Genomic DNA, 19,493 nt, shown 5'->3' with positions numbered 1-19,493 from the left:
GTTGTATGAAATGCCATATTATCCAATTCTCACCATATGAGTCCTTGATCGTCATACAATGAGAAACTCAATTCCAAGTGGGATATACTACAACTTAAAGGAGGGAAGTTTATCTTACATGGGAGTTTCTCAACAAGGTTGGTATGAATTGTGTGAAACCTATAAAGACACCTTTAGCATCTCATTTCAAGATCTTTTCTACCTACCGTCAAGACTTCTTTAACATCTTATTTCAAGTTATCTTTCGTTTAAGATGAAGGATGAAGGATGAAGGAAGATAACAATTTGGACAAGAAGGCCCTAGGGGTTTGCGTCAAGTCCTATCAATGTTGAATACCCAGTCCCACCGAAGAAAAATCTTCGCTAAAATATAGTTTGAGAAATTTGGTGGCACCCAATAATTAGGGTGAAAGAGCCAAATTCAATATCATAATTGAAGGTGTCAATTCCACCCACCTTATACAGAATACACATTTTACCTCCAGATCAGCAACAATCAACCTTGGATTGATAGTACGAAGGACGTCATTACTTGCGCCATGATGTTTCTCTATGTGGTGGTTCTATAAGTTACGGGATTCCAAGCAAATGATTTCGACGAGGCATTTAAAATGCCTACACAAAGACCGTTATCTTTGGACTACATTTAGGGTGCCTCATTGAACAAGTCTAGAGATAATTTGGTGGTTGTTTTTAACATTTTTATATTTTAAATTCCTATAATAAGACAGTTGTTATGGTTTGGACAAGTAATCAAGGAGAATGAAATAATAGATGATAAGAGATACTGATGCATATTATTATTGTGTATCTATTTGTATCATATCATTATATCATGGGCAATATTGTAAATATACATGTCACACATATAATATAAATTGATCCTATTATGGTTAGGGAAGGGATCGAAAGTTTTATATAATGCAGTCCATAATATATATACATCCACTAATTAAAGTAATCGAGAAAATAAGATCTCTATAATTGAAAGTATGGACTAAAGGAATCATTTTTTTTAAAGATTGTATACCAAGATATACAACATCTTTTAATCAATAAGAAAAGATGTAACTCTGGACGAAATTGAATGGAGGAACAAGATTTGTTTAGCTAATCGTAAATCTTTGTGATAAGACTTCGATTAAGATGATGATGCTAACACCCTTTTGCAGCATATATACTTAAGCAACCATTCGATTTCTGATCAGGGCCTAAAAAGTTAATTCTAAGACCCTATTTATAGGGACTTTAAGGTTGAATAACACATAAAATCTCCTAAATAGACATAATACGTTGGTTGTTCATAATTATTATTGTTTTTTAATCAATTATGAATTTTTGAACTAATTATAATTATTTATGTGTAATAAGTTAAAGTTGCGAGATTCAAAAAAATGAACTAAGACAATTAAAGACATATATTAAGATTTAAAACCCAAGACAAGACCATGGACTAAAGACCAAAGTCAAGGGGCTCATGAGCACTGCGGCGCAGTGAACACCTTGGTCAACGCAAAGACATCATCAAGCTACATCTCGAGATTCGTATAATATTTAAACAACATATTTTACAACGTAACACATTAGGTTTTTGAGTCCTTGTAAAGTACGAAAGCATTTTGAATTTGAGAAGAACTCTAATCTGACCTCTATAAATTAGAGGCCAGAAAAGTGCTTAAGAAAATCATCTAATATATCTCTTCTCTCAGTTCTTCCATAATTTTCTAAATTTAGATTTACTTTCTGTTAGGACTTTGTAAACAAAAGAAGTATTCTGCTAGATTCAATTCAAGATTAATAAATAATCATCATTTTCTTCCCTATTCTCTTATCTTTTATTTTTATTCTGTTTTTATTATTCTTACTATGATTCGTGGTTAGACTTCCGTTAGAGAGATCGATGAAACCCAAGCAAGACCAACTTAGATAATTATTTATTTCAATTATGCTTAATGTTTTATTATGATACCAATTTCTTAAGTAGTGATCATTAAATATAATATTTATTTTCATGATTTTGATAGTTTAATCTTAGATAAGTTCAAGTTAAACTATGTTTTGTTAGAGATTCGATATTTTACCTTTGATTTCATCTTATTAAATATTATCATAGAATTTGGGATTAATAGTTGGATTAACAGATTTTATCTTCTAATTCAATAACATTAACTTTGTTAATTGGATCAAGATAAAAAATAAACAAATAAATTGATAAGGTGACTTATTTTGGTGGATTTGACTAATCTAATTATTTACATTGTGATTTTCATTCTTGTTTATTTTATAATAGTTTTAATTCAATTTCCTTTAATATTTTGAAAATTGTGATTGATTATTTTAAGTAAAAAAAAAAAACTTGTTGGATCAACATTGTCTCTCTGTAGATTGACCCTTACTTGTCAAGGTTTTTATATATTTTTGTCCTTTTATTTTTATTGATAATCTACACGAACAATTTCAATACTATTTAACAATAATAGACGTATTTTATATAATAAAAAAAAATTGTATCATAATTAATTAAATGATTTTAAAAAGGAAAAATTAAGGACAAACTTTAAGATTTGCATGATGGACATTACAAAAGGGTCTTAGCAGTATTTATCCATATTGTCAAACACTGAATATTTACATTTTTTTATGAAAATATTGGAAATATACATGTCCATGTAAGACAATGGGAACCCACATACCTGTAAATAAATATTTTCAAGTCAAAAAGATTTGGAGGAATATATCTTGAGTGCTCCCTAGCAAATAACATTTCATTGATTTCTTTGGTGAAAAAACAATAATAATTTATATTAACTCTTTTGCCATCTTTCTAGTCATATCTGGATTAAAGTTGCATGATGTGTCATGCACTTAGACTTTTCTTTTTTCCTATTAGATTAAATGAGCGTCCACAGTGTATAATTGCACAAAGACCCGTTCCTAGTCGTCCCTGGGTCCAAACCATTGGTGGTGCATAGGGATTCGCACTGCGCAATATGTATAAGTATGAGATCTTCCAATGTGATATAATGATTTGGACAGAGGTATGATGATGATAATTTTTTTAGCCAACACAATAAATTGATCTGTTTTGTACAACTTCAGTTTCATAATTATAGTTGCACCTAGGGGTGTCAATGGGTGATCATTTAATCGAAACTGTAAACCCCGACTCTAGTTCCCTTTTTATTGGAATTGGTTAGAGTCGGGTCTACAGTAGAACCAAATCAATAGGAACTAGAATCATTAGGTTCTATTCAATGGGTATTCACGGGGTACCTGAAACCAATTTATTTTGTTATTTCTTTTTATACTATAGATGATTAAAGTTATTCTTTTATTTCAAAATGAATGCATGTTATATAAAATTCTTCAATTTTTATAGATTATCAATTAGAGCTTACAATGAGCTATCTCTTCAAAAAAAAAAATTTATCACTTTTAACTAAGATAAATTTTTTATTTTGAAAAATATTATTAATTTGTATCTTTATTATAAAAAAGTATAACTAAGTTAATCCCCAGGGGTTGGCTCAATGGCAATTTCAGACTGATAAGCGATTAGTGCCCGTAGGCTGTGAGTTTGATGCCCAGTATGAGTATTAATTCCTCAAGGGCCACCCGTGAGGGCACACACTCACTTACTCAGTGCGAGTGATGTGTAGGTGTTGCACATGTTTCGAGACTAATCCTTAGACAAGACCATGGTCTATGTATTGGGCAAGCCCAAATACGGGCTTGGTCCATTGTCTACGAGGATATCTGGCCATAAAAAAAATGTAGAATTAAGTTAATTGTTTTATCTATAACATGTTAATTATTAAAAGGAGATTTTTTTTATAATGATTTGAAGTTTTTTTCTTATTCGTTTCTTGAGAATTGAAACCGATGGGTACTTGTGTTTTTCGACGATTGTGATTCTAGACCTGGTTCCATTTATTTTGTAACCGGAATCAAAAAGAATTGGGAACAACCCATTGACACCACTAGTTGCACCATTCCAAAAAGGCCCTTTGTATTTTATTCTATTAAGATAAATGAAGAATAGGAATCAAATAAAAAAGAAGCTTTTAACTTTAGCTACACCTGAAAGGATGTATGTTCGGTTTTCATTTGTGTTATTTATTTATTTTAAAGAAGATTTTGATATTGGTAAGTGGCCATTATAAGCTTGCGAAAATGATGATTGATTCCTCTATCAACCTTTAATTATATTTTTTAAACAAAACCATCATCCTCGTAGCATTTTAGTTGATACTCTTTTTGGTTGACTAATTGTTAAAGAATATTAACTAGTCCAGTGGGAGAATATATAAGATCATGTGGTCCTTAAACCAAACAAATACTTTCTAGAATTTGGACTAGCAATTATTTATACAATAAATGCAAGAAAATCAAATCAAACAAGTTTGATGACAATGAATACACTTTGGCAATTGGAATATGAGGTATTTTGGTAAAAATAATTTTTAAGGGCATTTTCGGTACAAAGTCCAATTTCCAAAGTGTAGTTATTGCACTTTAACGTGTGCCCTAAGGGCACATGTTAATAAGACCCTATCTTAATGGGTCTTGTTAAAGTGCAATAAATACACTTTGAAAATTAAATTTTATACCTGAAATGCCCCTTTTTTTTTTATCAAAATGCCCTCAGATTCCAATTTCCAAAGTGTATTTATTGCACTTTAGTAGTGTTTGAAGTTAGAAGCTGCTTCTTGGCACTTAAAAGTAGGTGCAGAAGCGAGAAGTGTATGAGATTTCTTCTAGCTTCCCACATTTGACGGAGCTTCCCTTAGTCAAACGCGCACCATATTTCTCTTTTTGTTACCCATTTTTTATGAAAATGTCAAAATTAATTACTTTCTCTCATTTATTCTTGCCTTTATTTCTCTCTCAGTATATATTTTAAAAAAAAAAACCAAAATTATCTTCTTCATCGACGATTATTCTCATCTCTGATCCCTTTATGTGGTAACATCATCATCTTTTGTGGGGCAACTAATGTCTTTCATTTACTACTTTCTTTCTTTTTTTAGAGTACTTTCATTTACTACTAATTGTACAAAATAATTTATATTTTATCGAACGATCATTTCCATTTGTAGACCCTAAATTGCATTTCATGAGCATGGTTACGATGTGATTCCAATGGAAGTACTTTGTTGGAAGCACCATTGGTCCAAACGAGACGTAGTTGATTGTTGGAAATTGGAACTTAATGAAAGTGCAATCCTAACTCTTTTCTAAGAAGCAAAAAATTTCACCATGAGATGTTTGTATTGAGAGAAGAGAAACTCATTAAGAGAATAAAAACTCAATTTCTCTCCATCATGTTTGGATTGACAGGATAGAACTTGGGACAACTTTGAAATGCAGAGTTGGAATTAAAAAATATTTTAAAGGATTTCTCTCCATTTCTTTCCTCTTTTCTCTACTTTTGGAGAGAAAGAAAACTCACATTTTTTTTCTCTCCTCTTCTCTCCAATTTTTTTCTTTTCTCTCATCACTTAATCCAAACAAGGGAACCGGAGAGAAACTCATTTATTTTATCTTCTCTTCTTTTCATATCTCTTAATCTAGACAACATAAGAATGAAGTTCCAATTATCCTCAATTTTTCTCCACTATATGTAGATTGACAGTAAAGAAATTGGGACAATTCTGAAATTTTAAAATGTCTTAAAAAGATCTAAGAATAGAGTTGGAATTATAAAATATTCTGAAGGAGTTTCTCTCCAAATCTCTCCACTTTTGGAGATTAAAAAACTCACATTTTCTCTCCTCTCTTCTCTCCAATTCTTTGTAGGAATGCAACTTAGGTGAATCAAAGCATACATCGACAATAACTTTCTATTTAGTGAATAAAGTAAGGGTTTTTTTTATTTTTTTTGTCATGAGATATATATGTATATAGATTAACATAGAAAAAATGATGGTTACGATCTTAATTCATTGAGGTTGACTTCTTAGAGATGTGATGGTTGAATCTACATTCAACTTTCACCTAAACTATCATTAACTAATGGCAATCATGGAAGATGGGAAGACTAGTCCCACTACGTCAAAATAGCCATGATACGACTTTAAAAACAGCTGATTGTAGCTGTCGTTAATTTACGACTGTTTTAATGAGTCGTTTTGAACTAAATGACAAATGATTTGAGTCGGATACTATCAAAAAAATTTGGGCAATCGTTTGTTTTGAGGGATCTTAACTGTCAAAACGATATTTTGTGTGAGAGTCATCGGATCAACTCCCAAACCCACGACTGAAACTAGAGAATCTCTTTCTCCCTCTCAAATTGATTTCTCTCAAACCCTGTCTCTTTTTCGGCCCTCTCTCAAACACTAACTTTATATGGAAGAAGATGATGAAGACGATGGGAAAAAGGAGTATTGTGTAAATCAAGGAACAACCTTTTGTTTGGATTAGATCCTTAGAGTAGAGAAACAGATCTAGATCAGAGAGTAGAGAAATAGATTTAGATCTAGTCCCAAGTGCTCCAAATCTCCAATGTAAATCTTAGGTAATTTTCAACATATTATGTTGCTCTACGTGCATTTTCACTTCATTTCGATTAATTTCTGTTAATATGCCCTTGATTTCAATTTTTTTTTTCTCTTTATTTCCATATCTAAGTTTGAATCCTTAGATTTGAGGATTTTTTCTTGAATTTCATAACTCATATTTGAGTGTTTTTGCCTGAATTTTTTTATAGCAAAATGCAGCGATTTGAATGGTTTTCTCTGTGATCTAATCTCTCTATTTGTGTGTGTGTATATTTATGTATGTGTGTGCAATCTATATAGATGACCCTCATTATTTTGAAGAATTAGCAGAGAAAAATCTCAATCTTTGTATGTGAGACCTGCAAAGATGATTTCTTCAGGTCATCCTTTCTTCATCAAATTTTCTTCTTTTCTCTTTCTTTGTTTTTTGAAGAAATTCTGATTCATTTGTTTTTAATGGAGGAAGAGGAAATTGATCAAAGCCTGGAATGAAACAAGTGTGAGCTACAGGTTTGTGCCTCTAAGAACAATAAAAATTTTAAATCAAGGGCTTTTTTTAATATTCCAATTGATTTTAGGTTTATTTTTGCTGTTATTTTCTTATGATTGCCAGTTTTGATACATCTCCTAAAAAAACAAATGAAAAAAGTAAGACCTATGTTTAGGTTTATATTGGTAGTACAAGAATCTTTGGCTATCTTGAAGAGTTCGTAATAGATTCTAACCACCTGAATTAATCAAATGATGCATGCCTTGGACTGGCCCCAACGAAATGGTCATACAATATTTGTATGCATATGTGCGCTGTATTTTATTTTAATTTCTTAGAGGAGAAGATCATAGTATGAGATTTAGAGAGGTTTAAGTGAAAGAATCTTCAATATATCTATTATTGTTCTAATGAAAAACTTACATGGAAATAGACTAATGTGTAGTTGAGTTTTATGTACTGCACTGCCTCTCGGATTAAGGGTGGAGGTAGCTCATGAAAGATGGTTGCTCATCCTCCTGCTAAAGATGAAGCATGGATTTAGTTGGGTTCTTCCAACGTCACCTATTAAGTTCAACTTTCTCCATGAAAATCTCTCCCCAGTGGGCGCTGCAAAGTATTTTCTTCGTACTTATGCAGCTTCATTTGCACTGGTTAAGTACCCACCTATCAGATAGTTGCTAGATTTTGACCCCTCGATAATCATGAACTGTGAGTTAACTGAGCGTAGTATTCTAGAGCACAACATCCTCTCATTTTCAATTTAGTATGATATGATTTAGATGACAACTCGATATCATCCAAGATTTGCAGTTTTTCATTTCCTTATGCAAATGAAACTTCCATACGATGTGTGACAGGTAAAGGTTTTACCTTGATTTCACTGTCATTTGTGTTTTATAAGAAGCACTTGTAGGTTCTCCTCTTTAGTAAAAAAAGATGAGGAAAGCAAAATGTGAATATGACCTAGAACAATGGCATACTTGGAAAAATTATAAAGCTGTAGTTCCCTATTCATTTCCCTGCAACCCCAGCTAGTTTCACACAAGAAAAGCAAGAAATGCCTTTGATATTAATTACCCTCCTATACTTTCTTAAATCTTTAAAGAGAGAAGAGCCTTCTAAGCCCCTCTTATAACTTCATTGAATTCTCACCTCCTCAATTTCACACCTTCAAGCTTCTATCTTTCTCTCTCACTAACAATGGAAAAGAAAGAACCCATCACCTCTAATCTCAAAGGTATCTGTGAAAAGCTCTTTAATGCCCACTCTGTCAGCCCTGCTTTATGGCCATTTCACCACATTTGTAACCATCCGCAAGATCCTGTTCCTGCAGGTCTTGCTCCAAAGCCTTGAAAGTTAATTCTGTGTGTGTGTGTTGGGGGGGGGGATTGCATGAGTGCCTGACTTCAATTGTAATCGTGCATTAAATGCAAGAAAGAAAGAAAAAAATGTCTGCCATCTGGGGATTGAAGACTTGAATGGAATCTGGAGTAACGAAAGCTAACCTTTGTTTTACATATGCAATTCTAATTTAATAGAGTATCTATTTTATCACTTGTATGTTTTTATCTTCTTGTTGTTATTGTTGTTGCTTCTGTTACTAATATCAATTATTATTGGTCTTGGGATCTTGGTATGGAAAGGAGGTTAAAAGCAGCCAGACTTTTTCTTGTCAAAACAGCACTTGTAGAAATGCTTCCCAAGAAGTTGCTTGCCAAGAAATGACTTAATTCAGCATGCTTTCTCTAATTTGATTCTATTACAGACATAAAATCATGTATCTTTATAATCTTGACACAGCCGCTGCCAGTAATATAACAATTTTAAAACACCGATATGCTTCAAAAATAACAAAAAAGAAGAGTAATATATTTAGTTTCAAGTTTGATACATCATTCCATATTAGAAACATAGCCACTAGTTTTTCTCTGCTACCATACATACCCTTAGTATCCATTAATTTTTATGTGCTATTTTTTTCCAGATTGGTGAACTTAATCTAATTTCAGTTTTTGCGACAGGTTAATGAAGATTAAATGACTCAAAGTACATTTCACTTTGTGGAAAAGCATTACTTTATAGTTATTTTCTTGAAAACCCTTAATTTTTCTCTAAAAAAGCATACCTTGCCTTGAGGTTTTGAATTACTGTCCAAGATTGCAAATATGCCTGTCTTGAGACATTTTGTTATATTTGGAGTCTTCAATTCCATCATGAGTTTGGACCCAATAATTAAACATGAATGTGGTTCAGATTTCATGCAAGTATATCAGTCATAGAGCACGTTGATCTCTCTATGTTATCTTGTTAAGATTTGTAATGCTTTCATAACTGTGTTGCATGATTTTTTCTAATAGGTATGTCCTGGATTGACTACTTATGTTAGTTTTCATGAGGTTTGCTCTCCTAAGAAAGGAAAATGTGTTTGTGTTAGCGGCCTCTGGTGCAGTTGGCCAGCTTGTGGGACAATTTGCCCAGTTGATGGGTTGCTATGTGGTTGGAAGCACCGGATCCAAAGAAAAGGTAACATCCCCCCCTATATTAACACACTACAAAAAAAATGTAAAATTGGAACATAAGGGTAAAACGGTATTAAGCCGTTTTTATTAAAAAACGGTATTAAACCGTTTTATTTTTAAAAACCATTTTATCCGACCCATTTCTGTTTATTTAGATGGAATGAAAGTCCAATCCATCTCTCTCAGCCGTCTCTCTCACTCGACTCTCTCTCTCTCTCTCTCGTCTCTCTCTCTCACTCTCTTGTCTCTGATCTCAGTCGCTCTCTCGTCTCTCTCTCAATCGATAGTCAGTCTGATCTCGTCTCTCTCTCAATCGATCGTCTCTCTGATCTCAGTCACTCTCTCGTCTCTCTCTCAATCAATCGTCTCTGTTTCAACTTTCAAGCGAAGATGCCATGAGAGGACCTCCGAAAGGCTCTATCGCTCACAAGAAGCTTAATCCAGCGTAAGATCTACTTCTCTGTTCTTCCAATGTTTCGATTTTTCTGGTTTTTCTTCTCTCTCTTTCGTTTCGATTTCATGTTTTTCGTTTTCTAATTTTCTAGTTTTAATCGATATCGTCTCTCTGATCTCAGTCGCTCTCCCTCGATCTCATCTCTCTCTCGCTCAATCGCTCGCTTGATCTCAGTCATTCTCGCTCGATCTCATCTCTCTCTTGCTCAGTCGCTCGCTCAATCGATCTCTCGGGCTAGGTACTATCTCTAATCTCTCTTTTCTTTATATAGATTATATTAGGGATTTGGATTGAAGATTTAGGTTTTTAGATGTGATTAAACACAATTTGTTTGTTCTATTATCTCACAGTTCTGATTTACATTGGAATTTCAACATAATTATTTATCTGATATTCTTTGTATTCTGGATGAATGACAGATTTTATTTTTATTTTTTTTGCTTTAAGTAATCTATTCTTAATCTCAGACCTTCCATTTAGTTAACCATCATGGTCCTACATCACATACCCAATAAATTAATTTTTTCTTTAAAATGGTGCCTGTTCTGATTTCATCCCAAAGGAAGGTGTCTGTAGCTGGAGTCCCCAACATGTGCCAGTGTCTGTTCCTTTGAGTTCTACTTTCGGCAGCAGCACAACTTGATTGAGCAAGGGAGTGGATTCACAGTGAAATGTTCAGTGGTTTTTGGGAAAGCATTTGTTCTTTTCAAAATCTTATAGCTATAGGTATTTCCAGGAATGCTGCTATCACACTCAATCATGCCACATGAAAGGTACTCATATGGCCACTTTGAATGTCTCTTGCAGTATCTTGTAGTTTCTTTATCTAGATCAATTGGTTCAATTTTTGAAGAGCAATAAAAGGCCTTGTTGATGATGAATTTTCTGTTTCCTCCAACTATTGTAGGATTAATAAATTTTATATCCAATTTTACTCTTAAGATGCATTAGATGGGGTCCATCCTTGCTAGGTCTTGTATGCCCCAGTAGAATCCACTCAATCTTGCTTACCATTTGATTGCTCTGGCCAAACTCTTAATCTATTTGTGGTTTAGAATTTGATGCCATGTAACAAAAGGCCTGTTGAGAAACAAAATCCAATGGTCATTTGATGTCTGTATGTTGCAGGTACTGGAGATACCGACCAAGAACAATTCGTTGGTGGAGTAGAGGGCTTTACAGAACTGGTGAAAAGGGCTTTCGATTGGCTGGCCTTCTCTTCTGAATGAAATTTCATTCAGAGTGTACTGATGATGACCACTGTTTTTATGGCTGTGATGAAGCAGCAGTGCAGTGGTCCTCTCTGTAGATTGTAATGAAAATAATTAACATATTAGGTAGGTAATATGTTGGTGGTTGAGAGCAGCATCAATGTTTTGGTTAAGTAATGGGTCATGTTTTAGTAAATAAATTGATCTGTGAGACAGGTTCTGTTTTGAGTATAATAATGGTAAGAAATAATTTTATTTTGTGACGAAGATGACAAAGTAGTAAGTATGATCCGTGGAATTTGTTGGGGGGCCTTGGGTTCAATCCTTTTGGCTACTCTTTTACAATGTTATCAAGGAAAAATGCCTCTTTGGTTCTTGAAAGGGCAGATTCTTCTCTTTTGATCTGAATTTTTTACAGATATTTTAATAAACTTATGGGTGTTGTGTTGGGTGATGGCAAAAGCATATAAATTGTGTGGTGCAGGCAGGCAAGTATCACGTGATTAGGAGGAGGACTAGGGTGGTCTCTGTTTGTGCAGATCTCTCATGTCATCTATCTTGGGTCAAGAAGATTGAATTTCATTCAGCCCAAGTCTGATCCAAATCCAAAGCCCACCTCTATGACAAACAGTGCTCAAGAACAATTTCATTCATTGTAAGTTCCAACTCCAACTTACTTCTTCAATCTAGCATAACTTGGTAGTCTTTTTAACAGAAATATTATTCTCTATCAGCCTCAAATTCTTTGAATCACTTCTATAAGAATCATGATTGCAATATCAATTGTTTGGTGAAGATATACAAGAAGTATTTTTTGGAGTGTAAAAGCACTTCCAAAAGCCACGAGGGTTTGGGTGAAAAACAGCTTATACATTCTTAATTGTGTTTTTATTGACCATACTGTCCCTTAAACAAGAGTAAGGGTTAATAGTAGAAATATGCAGGGGTATCTTAGCCATTAACAAAACAAATTTGTATCTTGGTACCAGGAGACATTATCAGCATGTGAAATCCATACAGCACAGGAAGTACCGAGAGGGAATTGATAACTTGTTGGTGCTTCTTATTGGAGGGATTCCAATTGCTATGCCAACTGTGTTGTCTGTTACTATGGCTATTGGGTCTCATAGATTGTCTGAACAAGGTGCCATCACTAAGCGTATGACTGCCATTGAAGAAATGGCTGGGATGGATGTGCTTTGCAGTGACAAGACTGGGACTTTGACCCTCAACAAGCTTACTGTGGAAAAATCCATGATCGAGGTTTGAGATTGAAGTTTAGAACAGTAAAGTAAGATTGATTAATGTTTTAGGATAGTTGAGTTGATCATGGGTTATATGTTGTTGCAATTGGTGCAGGTATTCACAAATGACATTGACAAGGACACTGTGGTTTTGAAAGGGATCCAAAGGATAGATTGACTGCTCATGAAGTTCTGTGTGAGTGAGCTTAATTTTTTCAGTATTATGCCTTTGAAATGTGATATTATGCTTAATCTGATATGATCTGATCTAAATCTGACCCACTGACGAAGATGTGGCACGTATTGGAGGGGATGAATCGGAACATGAAGAAGGGTTCATGAGTCGCGGATGAGAACATGTTTGGACACTAGTGTGTAAATGATAATGCAGAAGACGTGGTATCGTAACAATTGATCTGATAGCTTGATTAGTTTCATTGCTTTTACACTAGTTTCTCTGTTTTCGTAGCATATATAGCCGACGCTTGCAAGCTGTTCCTCTTCCTTCTAGGAATTGCCAACAGCAGGTATGTCAATTCACTTAACTACATAAGTAATCTCTAATGCATGAGGAATTGTCACCTTAATTCTTAGAAAGAACATAATGGGTGTCCATGGGTTGATTCCGATTAGTTCCTGAGGTAACTAGAACTGGGAACCATCATATCTTCTCAGTTTCGACTTCGGTTGATTATGATTCTAAAGTGGAACAAGAATCAGAATTGGAAATAACAAGAACTGCGGAGGCATATCAGTTTTGGTTCTGTAATTTTGTCCTGCCTTTCAAGAAATATGTGCATTCACCTCTAAGCTCAAATGATGTTTGAGTCACAGAGAGAGAGAGAGATGCAAAAATGCATTGATTTGAAATACAATAGTTAATGTCAAAAATGCATTCCTTCACGGTTGTCATATACATTCCTATTCTTTTATTTACTTCTCAGTTCTTTCTTAAACTTCTGCAGGCACAGATGTGATCTTCCACCTTCACGTCAAAATAGAGTTCAAATGGGTGGCCGTCTATCTGGGAATGGAAGATATGTTGTTGTTGGTTCTGTCCCATACTTTAGATCGACGCATAATGATATGGAGGCCCAGTTCCACCATATTGAGCAAGAAGCATACAGTTCAGTCCTACAGGCCTTTAAAGCCCAATCTGATGCCATTACTTGGGTATTTATCGTTACATCATTTCACCACTAATGCATTTATATTTTCTTCACCATGCTTAGATAACTACCTCATGAAATGGAAATTCTTCAGGAGAAGGAAAGTTTAATAACAGAACTTAGAAAAGAGCATAGACTATCAGATGAGGAACACAGAGAGCTTCTAGGCAGAGGTAATGCAGATGACATCATTCGGAGGATATGGTCTGATAATGTCATGAAGTGAACTATGTTCTTTTTTCCGAGATATATCAATCAGATTTGCAACAAGTTTTGATCAGTTCTACCTTTTTAACTGGAAGTGTTATTTCATGATTACTTCAGGGAGTGGCGACAATCAGGCGGGATCCAATCTGGTTTGCATAGTACTGCTCAACTTGTTCATGATCCAGTACCCAGTCCTACTGTCTCAGCATCTCGCAAGAAACAAAAGATAACACAAGCACTGCCTTCTATGTCCTTAAGTGCACCACTCCCTGCTTTGCACCCACAAACAGTAGCTGCTCCTATGCAGCCATCATCATCGGTTGCTAAACGAGGAGCTCCCACCAAGGGCAAGAAGCCTAAATCAGTAAGTTCAATATTTTGAAGTATGAATTTTATTTAAAGATTCTCCACCGGCATAGCTGCTCCCTGCATTCAAATGCAGAAGCATTGATGCCATTTAAAAGTGCAACTCGCTGCACACTTAAACTATAATGGTTCAACAAGAAAATCAAGTAGAAAATTGAGTTACCTGAGAAAGGAGCGTGAGCAAGGGAATAATCCTTTGCCTTGTAATGCTCAAAGCCATGTACTGGAAGAGCATCAGTTGCAAGTTCCATTATTTTTCCATGTGACAATTTGATAGGTAATAGAAGAAGAAAAGCACTAGTAACTGTTGTATACACCCCAACAGTTGGTGAGGCTTGCCAGAAATATGGAAGCATCTTTCGCCGCCCTCAGGGTCTTTACATCAGTTTGAAAGAGAAGTATGGGTTCTTAGGAGATATTCTGTTTTTCAGCTCCCCACATTACTGTAGCTTGGATTTTTTATGTGTTGTTTACATTAATTGTTCATGTGGAGACTGAGGAATTGTGGGTTTTATAGGGGGAAGATTCTTGAGGTATTGAAGAACTGGCCTGTGAAAGCTATCCAAGTCATTGTCGTTACTGATGGTGAACGGATTTTGAGGCTTGGGGATCTCGGCTGCCAGGTAATAATCTCTTGATTGGTTATCTTTGGATTCTTGGACATAGATATTTTAAAATACAGATTCACAAAACAAGAATATTGGATCAGCTTGTCAGTTGGTCATCATATCTGATAGGAAAACACTACTATCACCTGCACATTATCCATCTTTTAAGGTCTTCTAATCCAAATTATTTTGACTTTAATTTAATAGGTGGGGACGGTTTCAAAAGAGCAAATCAGATTACTAAGGGCTGTTGTTGACTATGTGAGTTGCTACGCTTAATTTTAGTTACATACGTTCATGTTGTGATAGATACGTGATGATTGATTCATGTGGAACAAGTTCTTCACATGAATTGAGTTTCCTTCTAAATGATTTACATTATATGTTTATAGAGAACAGTGATAGTCAAAGTGAAACTCATAATAGAAGAGACCATACTAAATCTGTCTTGCTCCACCCTCCCTTAGTGCCTAAGGATTGCAGATTTAGGTTGCTCTTCAATACCCAACACCCTAATGGTGATCTCTGAGATTATGCCTCTGACTTTATGTAAAGATGGACTTTGAACACTTCAAAAAACTTGTATAAATGTTTAAAATCAAGATCTTGAGTAACGGTAAAGCTGTTATTTATCAGCCAATTCTCCACACACAAGCCCACGCATGCACAAAATGTATTGAGAATGTGATATGGTTGTTTTTGACACACCAGGTGCTCATGTTGCGGAGAGAGTCGGAGGAGCCCACAGGCCATGCAACAGCAATTTTGACTGAGATTTTTGTGAATGATGAGTGTAATGGTGTCATTAATGCAATTCAAAAGAATTGATTTCTCTATTGTTTTGTGCCTTATTTTTTTGACCAATAACAGCTATTTTGGTCACGACAGAAATGAAAATTAATATGACCGTGGGTAATAGGTGTGTAGAAAAAAAAAATTAAAAATTAATTTTTATTTTTTTTTAACTTTAAACATCGCTTTATGACCACTGTAGATATCGGTTTGTAACCGATGTTTAAAGTCTTAGACTTAGGACATCAGTCTTATAGACATCAGATTTTAAATCAACGTCTAACATTTTTTTTTTATTATATGAATACATATTTGGAACGGTTTTAAGCCGTTCTAAAATCTAAGTTTTGGAACGGTTTGTAACCGTTCCAAATCTTGAGATATAGAACGGCTTCTAGCCGTTTAAGCTCATTAACGACGCCTCGATTAAAGACGGTCCTTCAACCGTTTCATACTGGATTAGGAACGGTAATAAACCGTTCCTAATTTCCATATTTGTTGTAGTGACATTTTAATTCTTACACGAAGGGATAGACCATTTGTTTGCTCTCGTTTAGGAAATGAGAAACACTTACTCTATTTATTACAAAATCAACTTATAGATTGAAAAATATGAGTTCTTACAAAATATCCAAGGAAGAACAAAACTTTTGTGAAAAGATGCCGAACCAGTTGTTAGAAAAATGAAATGCCATCTTGGTAGGAATCCCTGAAAATTGGGGAGCCACAATACCCTTGTTTTCCGAAGCAATACTTTGTTCCATTCCTTTCATTTATACTCCAAGCACGATTGCTAAATTGTATATAGCACTCGCTCAACTACATCAAGACAGATTGATCTTAAGAAAATCATTGTTCACTCACCAGTAGCCCATATGAATCTGGTGACTCAATATGTCTAGTCTAGTGGCAAACGTTAGGTCACCTATTTCTTAGTTATGGACACACAGATTGAAACACAAGTCCATTTCAACAACCCAGCTCGCTCGCTATTCCAATAATCCAATCAAGCACAACAAAGAGTATTCATGTTAAAAGTAATCTTGTTGTTATCTCTAATAACCTTCCTCTCTATTTTCTTTGATGAAAACTAAGGTTGATCTACTGAACAAAAAGTTTGGTTTTGATGAGGCTTTCAGCTATAAAGAAGAGCATGACTTGGATGCAGCTTTGAAAATGTTACTATATATACTTGCCTTAGACAATCTCTAATGACACCATGAATCTTATCACAAGATTGCCATATTTTGCTTTTGAAAATAATTGATGGTTGTATCATCCTTAAAATAATATTTACATTTGTTCAAAAGATTCCCATACCCTTTTGCTTGCAAATTTGATTAAACCAACTTTTCAATATTTTAGATACAATCAAAAGATGCTCATATACCTATTCAAAAGATGCCCATACCCCTTTGCTTGCAAATTTTGTCAAGTTCATTGATGATTGCAGTGAAGAGCATCATTTACTTTCTATGATGGAAGAGTGAAGTTTTAGGTAAATCTAGAAGTCTTCACCGATGATTATACATGTCGTTTACTTGTTGGAAATAAAACTTTAGGAGTGCCAAGGTAGAGAGGTTTTATTTTCTTCTTGTTTTGTAGACCTTCACTTGCATATCTATATAAAATTTAAAGTTGCAACAAGTTTCTGAATTGGAAAAAATATGTTTTTTATTATTTTACAAATTTAAAAATATTGCTCCTATGCTCTGGAAATGCTGCACTTTAAAGTATATTAGCTAATACTTTGCATTGCTCTACAAACTTAAAATTATTAGCAAATGCTAAAACACTCATTTAGGTATCCATGCTCCATTTTTTTTATCTTTCTTTCTTTCTTTCTTTTCCTGTTCACTAGTTTTATTGTTATCTATGTAAAATATATCTCAATTCTATTCCTAAAACTTCCCTTGCGTTCAGGGAATTTATAGGAGTGCTCAAATTAATGAGATGTGCCCCGAAGTTGAAAGTGCAGGCTCTCCCAAAAACCCAGGTTACTTAGTTTTGGCTTTGTATTGGCCTGCCATTGTATGGCTCAGCTTGGATTGTTTTTAAATTGGCATCTAACATTCCTTTATTCCAGCTCAAAGTTGAGTTTTTCTAACTTTGCCTGTCTTGGTCATTAAGATGAGTTATATCCATGTTCAAAGCTTTTCTTCAGATTTCATAGATCCATTCTCTGTAAATCATACTCTATATATATATATATATATAAATTCTTTGCTAAATTTGTTAGATTTTCCTGCACTTCCATCAGTTTAAAGATCTTCAACAATGAATAATTTCTTGCATTATAAGGGATACTTGGTGTAACTTTACTATGTCCAAAATTTATTGCTCTTCCTTTGGTTGCGTGACTGAATCTTTCCAATTTATATTTTAACCATTATGTCTATATACTGTTTCCAGGCTTCAAACCAGATACGACCACCCCTGTGGTTTTGCTTGTACATGAGAGACTTAAAGACCCCTCCATGAACAAGTGGAATCCAATTGATGGAACATGAATGGTTTATGGACAATGGCAACAGCCACTCAATTTATGGAATTCTGCTACAACTCATTCTGAATAGCATCCATGGATGCCCTATGAAGTTACCTATGAAAATAAACTTGAATATCTATTTGAAAGAGTAATGGCTAGCGGCATCAACCCTATTGCATTAGATAGACTTGCAAATGAAAACTCCAGTATTGACATAGTGACCGCATTTCATACTTTCCATAGGGAAGAAAGGAATTTAGATGTCTTGTGAGGCCCCGCTCACCTTACAGGAGACAATGCTCCACTGGAGACGAGAAAATGTGGGATTGTTGAAACCTCTATTGAAGACTTTATTTCAGGAATGAACTATGAGGCCCATCCAAAGTCACAAATTCCTCATTTGGGTCTTGTACCTTATTCATCACCTAGTGGGGCAAATGGACCAAATAGGTTTTCTGGAACTCAGCCCCAACAAAAAACTCCTCCACCTCCATTGGTCAAGCAATTCTATACTAGCCTGCACAATGGAGAGGACTCATCTGGTGAAACTCAAATACCCAATGTAAGACCTCGAGGGGATGCACAGGGACGAAATCAGTTACTTCCTCGATATTGGTCTAGGATAAGTGATCAAGAGTTGCAACAAATCCCGAAACGCATCCACTTATATTCATTCATGACTAAAAATGCCTTGAATGCTACAATAATGCAACAAATTAAGCTTGAAAGAATCATGGTGGAAACTGAGAAGATTGATGTTAAGTGAAATTATTCAGGAATTTTATAGGAGAACCAATTGGAATCAAGTTCTTTCTGAAAATGAAAGTCCTCAACAAACTCAATAAGCAAAACTATTAATTACATAAATTGCTTAAAATTGCAATTATTACTTACATTTGAATCCAATTTTTTTTTTTAAAGGATTGAGTTACTTATGAAGAATACATGGCCTAATACTTGAAGAGATCAGAGAACGATTACAAAAAGTTCTTTTATCTATACGTTAAGATTTTAAGGTTTGATAATAAATATTTTCTTTACTATGCAAACAACACTATCTATATGAACTAACAGAACAACAAAATTCTCTTTTCGTTTATGTATTTTTAGGGCACCTCGTGAAAGAAGAAGCACATTTTCGCTTTCTCTAAAGGGCAAAGCAAAGCATCAGAACAGAAATTGAGTAATTAAGCTTCAAAGTTACCTTTCTTCTTCTTATTGTTCTTCTACTCTCTCTCTCTCTCTCTCTGAGATCGAACTGAAGAGGGTGGACTTCACAGGCATACAGATTGATTTTGTATTGTAAAATTATTATTTTTAATTAAAAACATCTGTAGCAACGGTCAAATGGACGAAAGTTTTATAAAAGTCGACAATAACCTTTAATGTGACGGCTCTGGCCCTCGCTATAACGCTTATTTGTTGTAGTGTGTGGAGCA

The 19,493-nt window shown here is 34.5% G+C and overlaps 1 protein-coding gene and 1 long non-coding RNA gene across 6 annotated transcripts; both read left to right on the top strand.

Annotated features, from left to right (window-relative positions):
- Positions 1–6,155: 6,155 nt before the first annotated feature.
- Positions 6,156–17,741, top strand: LOC147406810 (uncharacterized). The gene is made up of 6 exons (XR_015176592.1): positions 6,156–6,520; positions 6,804–6,883; positions 6,966–7,013; positions 9,018–9,077; positions 9,354–9,519; positions 17,490–17,741. It is a non-coding gene; the product is annotated as an uncharacterized LOC147406810 (long non-coding RNA).
- Positions 9,752–15,034, top strand: LOC147406811 (protein EMSY-LIKE 3-like). Of its 5 annotated transcripts, none has more exons than XM_086435040.1 (11): positions 9,754–9,960; positions 10,091–10,207; positions 11,098–11,306; positions 11,665–11,835; positions 12,170–12,443; positions 12,540–12,951; positions 13,390–13,597; positions 13,688–13,797; positions 13,918–14,164; positions 14,684–14,789; positions 14,982–15,034. In XM_086435040.1, the coding sequence occupies exons 7-10, from the start codon at positions 13,433–13,435 to the stop codon at positions 14,696–14,698; spliced, it is 537 nt and encodes a 178-aa protein (XP_086291166.1). In that variant the 5' UTR covers positions 9,754–9,960; positions 10,091–10,207; positions 11,098–11,306; positions 11,665–11,835; positions 12,170–12,443; positions 12,540–12,951; positions 13,390–13,432; the 3' UTR covers positions 14,699–14,789; positions 14,982–15,034. The 5 variants fall into 5 exon arrangements, with proteins under 5 accessions (XP_086291165.1, XP_086291166.1, XP_086291162.1 ...); XM_086435037.1 differs by lacking the exons at positions 9,754–9,960; positions 10,091–10,207 and adding an exon at positions 10,504–10,742 and having other exon boundaries at positions 12,540–12,620; positions 12,716–12,951; XM_086435039.1 differs by having other exon boundaries at positions 9,752–10,207.
- Positions 17,742–19,493: the final 1,752 nt, after the last annotated feature.

This window comes from Akebia trifoliata, chromosome 3 (assembly GCF_017979445.1).
Source record: "Akebia trifoliata isolate Shusen 1 chromosome 3, ASM1797944v1, whole genome shotgun sequence".
Taxonomy (NCBI): Eukaryota; Viridiplantae; Streptophyta; class Magnoliopsida; order Ranunculales; family Lardizabalaceae; genus Akebia; species Akebia trifoliata.
The sequence above is the reverse complement of the archived record's forward strand: the minus strand, read 5'-3'. Positions and strand labels throughout refer to the sequence as shown.

Bases quoted from the DNA above. Each gene is read 5' to 3' on its own strand.
- LOC147406811 (XM_086435039.1), top strand. From the start codon at position 13,433: ATGGGTGGCCGTCTATCTGGGAATGGAAGATATGTTGTTGTTGGTTCT. The intron at 13,598-13,687 runs GTATTTATCGTT...GAAATTCTTCAG, and splicing joins AATCTGATGCCATTACTTGG to GAGAAGGAAAGTTTAATAAC. The intron at 13,798-13,917 runs GTCTGATAATGT...TGATTACTTCAG, and splicing joins GACATCATTCGGAGGATATG to GGAGTGGCGACAATCAGGCG.